At 36.6% G+C, this 8,953-nt stretch overlaps 1 protein-coding gene across 1 annotated transcript in view; it reads left to right on the top strand.

Moving 5' to 3' along the window:
• LOC109851275 (DEAD-box ATP-dependent RNA helicase 37-like) overlaps positions 1-7,997 on the top strand; it is a 12,393-nt gene extending 4,396 nt beyond the window's left edge. Inside the window, 3 exon segments of the mRNA XM_020421336.1 lie at positions 565-732; positions 918-1,031; positions 6,755-7,997. Coding sequence (XP_020276925.1) covers positions 565-732; positions 918-1,031; positions 6,755-7,270 — 798 coding nt within the window. The 3' untranslated portion in view covers positions 7,271-7,997.

Genomic DNA, 8,953 nt, shown 5'->3' with positions numbered 1-8,953 from the left:
CCTGCCGCCCCCCCCCCCCCCCCCCAAACACAAAAAAACAAAACAAAAAGAAAAAAGTAGTATAGGATCAAGGGGAATGAACGTACAATGTCTTCATGAGTTCAATTGGGATTACATGTAACCTGCTTATTAAATTTTGTAAAGGCTCCTGGTTTGCTCAATTATGTACAATTTGCTCAATTATGTACAATATAGGTTAGTTATGTTAATAACTTCATCGCAAACATCGTGAGCTGACCAAAAAAAAAGTATAGGATCAAAGGGAATGAACATACAATTTTGTAGCGTGGTTATTGAAATTTGTAATCCCTCCTGGGTAATTATTCTAATTAATCTATGTGCTGGAGTAATTTTTGGTTCATTTGTGATAAGCTCTTCAGAAGAGCATGAACACTAAGGTTTAGGGGCATTAAATTTCTGCTTACCTATGTACTTACTATCATCTTTGAGATGCTTTTTAGTTGCTTTATTTTCTTGTTTTTAAGTTCCTTCATTGCCATCTGTCCTTGTATCATTTCTTATTTTCTTTATTTTCTCTGACATGCTTATTGACTTCTTATGCAGAGATTGGCTTCTGATTTTCTTTCCAATTACATCTTCCTTGCTGTTGGAAGGGTTGGTTCCAGTACTGATCTAATTGTTCAGAGAGTAGAATTTGTTCTTGAATCTGATAAAAGAAGCCATCTTATGGATCTTCTCCATGCTCAAAGAGCAAATGGAACTCATGGGAAGGTACATTAATGTTCTCTGATACTTAGATATTTCAAAATTTTGGCTTTATTTTATAGCCGAGAAAATAGCTTGACTGATTGTTGTGGGAATGTTCGATTTGTTCCTTTCTGATTTTGAACATTTGTTTATGATTTGTTTTTGAACCTTTCTGTCCGTAAAATTACTGATTTTCTTTGGTCTTTCAGCAATCTCTAACTTTGGTCTTTGTGGAGACTAAAAGAGGAGCTGATGCATTAGAATATTGGTTATGTCAAAATCAGTTTCCAGCAACTAGTATTCATGGTGATAGATCACAGCAGGTAATTTGAGCTTTCTCACTTGTCAAATGTCTTTCCCTCTCTTACACTAATAAATACCTTCCTGTCAGTCTAAAAATGTTTTGTATCATATGCTTCTTCTGTACACTGCATTTGTACACTGCATTTGGTTAGGAAGAAGGTACATTAGAGAAGTCATTTGATCTTTGCTCTTGTTAATTGTGTGCATTGGGAACGTTTATCATATGATTATTCGAACATGATTTTTTCCCATCTGGCCAAATATGTTGTTGTATGGTTACGGGGACGGGGCATCAAATTTGCGAAGGGAGGGTACGAGGATACGACTATATAAATATTTATATATACATATATTATATATTGAAATTAATAGTTTACATGAGAAAAGTAGTTTTTTATTCACATGTTATGAGAATTAAAATTCCTATAATATTTTTATGTTTCTTTTATTATGTGGATTATAAATTGTAATTACAGTGTTTTCAAATGCGCGCGCCTCATTGCGCCTCATGCACCTTACGATGCGGGGCGGTGGCGATGCGCCCCACATCTGATGCAGCAGCGCCTTTTGCGCCTCGCGTACATCCGTACTTTGTGTAGGATGCATGTAGTGCATTTCCTCATATAGTTTTTTTTGTTAACATTTCAATCGAGTCTTTATACTTGATATTCCATATCCCAAAAAACAAAATAAATCCATTGGGCTTTTTTAATAACCTTCAATTGAGGACCATTACTAATCCTTAGTTTGGATATAAGTCTTGATTTAACATTTAATTTGAAAATTTATGAAATTTGCTACTATGTTGGGTGTTAGCATTAGAAATTAAGGCAATATATTGTGATTTTGTAGCAAGATATTATTTATCATGATATTTTTTATGTAAATTCTAAAAATATGTTCTTTCGTGCTTGATTAATATATTGAAATATTATGTGTGTGGTGTGCGCCTCGCATCACTCGGGCGCGCGCATCGCGTTACGCCTTGCGCATGTGCGCGTAAAGATGCTTTGCGCCTCGCGCATTGAAAACACTGATTGTAAAAGTGCTTGTTTTTTGAATTAGACATTCAAATGACCAGTAAAATCATAATTTGGAACCCAATGAGTTTAAAGCATTGGATGTGAAGTGTAGGATTTGCGTCCAGGAAATGTTTGACAAATGTTCTGAAGTAAAACGTATTGTTTAATTGAGTACATGCCCGAATAGCCCGAATAAATGTATGCATATATGCATGGAGTGAGTTTGAATACAGGCTTGGGTACGTGTCACGTACAGGTACGACTTCCAGATAGAAGTGCCCATGTAACATAGACGATTTGCATCCGTTAGGTTTTGGAACGAGGTATAACACGTCGTGACATGGATTTTTTTAAGCATTGATTTAAACATAATTAAATTTCTTGGTGATTATTGGGCTGAGGTTGAATTTGGAGACTTTGCTTTTCAGTGTTATTGGGAGACTGGATTCAGGAAATTTTTTTGATGTTATTCGTTTGGGCATGGTATTTGTGCCTGAAGCTGCGATTTGGATTCAAAATCCACATTTCATTACTTATATATACTAGACCATTCCCAGATCAAAAAGAAGTACCACCTCAAAATTTTGGACTGAGATTTGGCTTTCTTTCCTTTTTCTTCTCTTTTCCCTCTGGGGAGGAAGTGCATGGCCTGCCCCTTGCAGAATGCAAGTCACGACCCTATGCCTGCTATCTTCTTTCTCTCCCTCTTCGTATCCCACTTTATAATCCAGTCTCACTGATCCCTTTCTTTGCATATCCCCTTTCTACAATACTCTCTCCCCCTCCCTGCTCTCTTCCTCTCTCTTCTCCCACACTTTTAAAACTTATTAGTTATAGTTTAGTTATTATTTTTATTCATCAGCGATATTTTGAAGGAAAAAACTAGTTAGCTCCAAACAGGCATGATAAATTGTTTATTGACTAATTAACATTTTCTTTGAATGAAATAGCACAATGCTGCATTAGTGGAAGTCCTTAAAGATGAGCCTAAATTTCCTTATTATCCCCAAAAATATCCTGAAACTCTCAAAGTCTCTAAAAAATCCTTTGTGGATAATTGTCCCAATACTAGAACATGGTATCGTTCAATAATGCTCCTATATTGATTTCTAATGTCTTCACTGCTTGCTTTTCAATGGGTCATTGCTTTGAACTCCATATGATCATTCTGTAACACACTATTTTAAAAAACCTCCGTCTAGTCCGCTTAGACGTACGCCTAGGCCTAGGCGGTACCTAGGCCGCCTAACTAGCGCCTAGCGCCTAGGCGGTAATTAGGATGCCCACCTAGATTTTACGAGCGTTTAGGGGAGCATTGTCTATTTATGTGGATTGTACCCTATAGGCATTGGTTGTGATTTTATGTGTTGTAGCCTAAACGTCCTCCAAACTCCATTAACCTCTAAATATGAACACCTCCACTATCTCCTCCGATCTTTAGCAAAACCTCATCGACCACCACTTAAATGAAAAATGAAATCCACCTGGATACCAGTCCGACATCTAAGCTTTCTATAAAATTGACATTCACTATCAATTATTGTAATTAAAAATAAAAAAAGAAAACATTTTAGGCTCTAGCCTTGTTAATTATTATTTTGACTATTTAGTATCTAAGCATGCATGATTTATTGTGGAACTAAGATTGCTATTTTTTTAAAAAAATTTATATAAATTTAGTACATATTTTTTATCAATTATTATAATTAAATAATTTAAAAATAGTCAAACGTCTAGACGCTGCATAGGTGTATGCCTAGGGGTCTAGGTGCTAGGTGTTCGCTCAAACGCCTAGTCTGCCTAGCGCCTTCTGTAATATTACCGAACTCCCCCGATCTCTGTAACTACTAAGAAGGTAAAGAGTACTTCTTAAATATCTATTTTAGTTAACAACAGTAACTTAAACTTAAGAAGTGTAAATTAACAGTAAACTTAAGTTTAAGTTTAAGTTAAACTTAAGTTTAAGCTAACAATAAACTTAAGTTTATGTTTAAGTTTAAGTTAATATTAAGTTTTTTATTGATGGTAAACTTAAGTTTAAGTAAACAATAAACTTAAGTTAACAGTAAACTTAAGATTAAGTTTGTTGTTAACTTAAACTTAATAGTAATCTATAAGTTAACAGTAATTTGAGTTGAGAACGAGTTTTTCACTGTTGAGATTAACTTATAATTTGAGTTGAGAAGTATAAACATACAAAGAGCTATTGTAATTGGTAAACCAAGCAATTTAGTTAATAGTGTTGGTATTTTAATATTTATGCATCTTTGATTGAGTATATATATATTTATCTTGCAATTTAGTTAATAGTGTTGGTATTTTAATATTTATGCATCTTTGATTGAGTATATATATATTTATCTTCAAGTATCACAATTGTTTAGAAGCCATTTGAGTGACTTCAGCTTACCATGCTTCCTCATGATGGTTTATTTTACGGCTATTGTGTACAAGAAAATTCATATTTAGGAAAGGCAACAACAACATTGCATTTACTTAACCACTGTGTACTTGTTATGTTTGAAATATGAGAAATGTAAGGCTCAGTGTAAAAATTGGTCACGAGTGTTTGAACTATGAGTAGTCCACATTAGGAAAAATGATGCCCATTTGTCAATTCATGCTTACGGTACCACTGTTGTAATTTTTTTTCTTTCACAAAATATACCAGTCAGATATTATTTGCACACTTTCTTCATATTTAAAGCAGGATTAGTTTCTACCCTAGCACTTTGCTTTTGTAACTAAGTTCTTTTTAATGCTATTTAAAGGTAAGTGATTGATTTACTATTTGGTCTTGGAGAGTGTTGAATTTAGCTGGATTATCTTAGAATGAGTACACGTGGTGCGATTCTATATCAAAACTGTATGGAATATCTTCCTACTAATATCGCAACAAAATAGTTATAAAGCTCCTCCTGAAATCTCCAGGTTTTACTACATGTTCTTTTTTCTATATTCAAGTCCATAAATGGCACCTGTTTGTTGCATTGACCCTATAATGTTCTTTGTGCGAGCTCATGAATTTTTTACATCTGATCATTCTCTGCCGAGCTTTTGCCTCTGTTTCAACCTTCAAGTTGACCTAACTCAATATTGAAATCTCATCAGTTCCTTACAGATGTCTGCACTTTCTCAAACATTTCTCCATCAATTTATCCTCTTCTGTAGATCTTATCCATATCTTATCTGTTAGGATATGGCTAATCCTTTATTTTAACATTCTCACACGAATTTAAGACTTTTTCTTAGTTAGCCCATATGTATGATATAAATCACATGTTTAGCTCATAGCTATTATCGACTCCGTTGGTGGTTGTCTGCAGCCGTATAGTATTCCATGAGCATTTTTCTCAACATATAATGATTGCTTCTATTCATAACAATTCTTAGCTGTTAAGATGAAATTGTTGATCCTTTGCATCTAAAAGATCAGTCATTGGTATTTCCTTGCCATCCATGGGAACTATCCCATGTTTCTTCCCTTTTTTTTTACTTTGCTTTAGTTACATGTCATATTTCCGTTATTATTTGACATAATTTATTTCATTGGTATTCGGCATAGTCTATTAATTCATCCTTCTTCCTACGGTACATGCAGTCTTTAAACTGACTGCGGGTGAGATTATGAGTGGATTGTAGGAGGATCTATTATTATGTTAGTGACCGATCCTTGAGATTCAAACTCGCAGTTTGTGCTGGTCTATCAAATGAACTCTTATGTGATAGTGGCTATGATGATCATAATCTTTCTAAACAACCGTTTCACTAGGAATCAAGTTCCAAGCCTTCTTGTAGTGGGAGGGAGATACCATACAGTCCAATGTCCTGGTTCTACTTGACTTCACACTTGACAATAATGCGTACGCAAAACAGCCCAGCCGATAAAAATCAGGGAACATAAAAAGAGAAGTAGAACGCGTACACACATACACATAGATATCCGCAGCTATCCACCAGAATAATCAAAGTAATAAAGAAAACTTCACCACATGCATGCACACACATTTCCCTACTTATTTCATAATATTTGACATCTTCTTATGGGGAATAAGTTAAATCTATTTATATGAGAATGTGTTAATCATATTTTTGGATATTTATCCTCACATTTGGCCTTTTACGTTCTTTCCTCCTTGTGGGTTGTTGCAACAGTTTGTTTATTTGGTAGAACAAACATGAAGGAACTTGATTTTGTTTTCTCCGACTGCCAAGTTAAAAGAGCTTGGTTACAGTCAGAATGGCATAAATGAACTATAGTAGATATATATATCCTTCTTTCTATGTGTGTATAGATGCTTCTTCGCTTGGTTGTGCTGTGTCTTTATTACTGTTACCTTTTCTTTATTTTCTTAGCAGGTGACATATGTTAGGTTCTTAGGAAGCTTATAAAAAAGTACACTGTCTTAGAATATTTGCTCATCTGAGGTTTTAAACTTTTAATTATGTTTGCTTAATGGTTTTCTGCTGTTCTTTCTTCGCATTTCCTGGAAGAATCTCAAATGGATGACATGCACATGCGTATTTTGATCAATTGAGTAGCAATAGTTCCTCTGCATTACTGTAACTAATGCTGGTTGAGATATTAGATGTGATTGATATTGTCCTGGCTGAGAAACTAGTGCTGTTCACTATGATTGTGTTGTATTCACCGTTATTTTTTATCATCTTGTATTTTTACAATCAGCTAATCATTTACCCTTCTACTCTGATGTTTTCAGGAACGAGAATATGCTCTTAGATCCTTCAAGAGTGGCACAACCCCCATACTAGTAGCCACAGACGTCGCGGCACGTGGTCTCGACATCCCCCACGTTGCACATGTCGTTAACTTTGACCTCCCCAACGACATTGATGACTATGTGCATCGGATTGGACGAACAGGGAGAGCCGGCAAATCCGGCCTCGCCACCGCTTTCTTCAATGAGAGCAACTCCAATCTTGCAAGGCCGCTTGCCGAGCTCATGCAGGAGTCCAATCAGGAAGTCCCAGCTTGGTTATCTCGCTACGCTGCTCGCTCTTCATTTGGCGGTGGTGGCAGGAACAAACGAGGTGTGCCGTTCGGTGCGGATATCGAAGTATGAGCGGCAGCCCTGCATGCTGTGATATGGGGTGACCATCCTCAGCATGTTACTGGAGGTGGTGGTGATGGTGGTGGTGGTTATGGTGGTGGTGGTGGTTACGGTGGCGGTGGTTATTCTGGTGGTGGTGCTGGATTTACCAGTGCGTGGGATTAACGTCATCGCAGATATTTTTGGACAACTGTCTCCTGCTCTTTTTCTTGTTTACCTGTTGCTGAAATATAATTTTGATAGGGGTGGTTACTTTTCTAGAGCTTAGTTAGGTGTCTGTGAAGGTACTTTCCCTTTTTCCGCCTTCTGCTCATCATCTACTTTTACTAGTGGTCTTACAGGTAGGTTCCCCGCTGTTGAGAAGTGTTCTAGGGTTTGATGGAAGAGATCGGATTGGTTCTATAGTCGCTGGTGCTTTGTGGTAGGCTGACGATTAGGGTTTGAAGTTTTTGTTACTCTCTCTTTTCTTTTCTTTTTCCCTTTTTTCCCTTCCCTTTATTTAACCTTTTTTCTGTAATTTTAGTTGCGGGGTTGTAGAATATGTGGTGAGAGAAGGTAGGGTTTTTGACCTGTTTGTTTCATCTCAATTGCATATTCTTTTCACCCTGATTTTAGTAAAGGGAGAGCAAGAGCTGGAGCTCTTTGCCTTTGGTTCTACTTTTCAAGTCTGGTGGTCTTGTTGTAAAAGTTTCGAGGTGGGGGTCAATCTGAAATAAATTACTATGCTTTGGTTGAGGAAGGGTGGAAAGGGGATAGTATGTAGTAGTCGCTGGATCTTTGATGATTACCTGTTTCTAAGTGTTTAGGATGTATGAGGTACATTTGGTTGGTGATTGTTATGATACACGGATTCTGGTTATATTTATTTTCATCGGTTTATTTATTATGCGCAGCTTTTTTGTGACCTCTTGTGCGTGTGGTGATGTCAATTTGAACTTGTAGTTCTTGCTGAGGTGAATTATTTTGTTTGCCTTTGTTTAATGTTGACTTATTCTTTCTGGTCGTGTTAACCTGAGAGTTGTTTCATGAGAGCAACAATTTGGGGAATTTGGCAAATTGATTCTTATACTAGATTTGCGTTAACTTTGGAGGGATTGCGCTCATGCTGATTTTTGCGAGGTTCATCTGTGCTCGAAAGCATGGATGGAGGTTCTGATGTGATGGCTGTAGATATAATTGATCGGTGTGTCGGTGTTCTCCCTTGCAAGTTTTTGTGTGCCTTTTTTTTCCTCCTCTCCCGGCTTGCCGAACTAGTAGCCCTTGCTCTATTTTTTTAAACCAAATGTCATCCTACTTCATTGCCAGAATAAAGCAATGCTTCCCCCTTGGAGAGGTTAAATTTAGTACGAGGCAAGTCTGGATCTTTATTCAGAGTATTCAGAGTTTTAACAATTAAGTATATTTTGTGCTTAAATAGTAGGGCAAAATCAATCCGTAATTAGTGGGGTCTTGCGTATGGCCGCATGCAAGTAATGGTAAATCGCGCACGGCAGCTCCAACTTATCATCTAACTTCAGTGTCATGCGTAGAGTTGTCAAGACCATCATTTAGCACGATCGGAGGCCTAATGCTGATAAGAAATGTTATTTTCATTTCAGATTTTTTTTTAAAAAAATTAGAATCTTAACATCAAGAGCACCACATACCCTTTTTGAGAAAGAAAATATGATCGCATGGTGTCCGCTAAACTGAAGATGCTCATGAGAGGCCGTGTGGAAAAGGAAGAGTTCTCTTTTGAAAACGATTTCTTTTCATGGAAAAACATTTATACCAACCACAACTTTCATTATGCGCAACGAGGACCGTGTTTCTGAAAGATGGGTTATTGTTCAACACGACGTGTGCGTT

Source organism: Asparagus officinalis, chromosome 8, assembly GCF_001876935.1.
Source record: "Asparagus officinalis chromosome 8, Aspof.V1, whole genome shotgun sequence".
NCBI lineage: Eukaryota > Viridiplantae > Streptophyta > Magnoliopsida > Asparagales > Asparagaceae > Asparagus > Asparagus officinalis.
The sequence above is the reverse complement of the archived record's forward strand: the minus strand, read 5'-3'. Positions and strand labels throughout refer to the sequence as shown.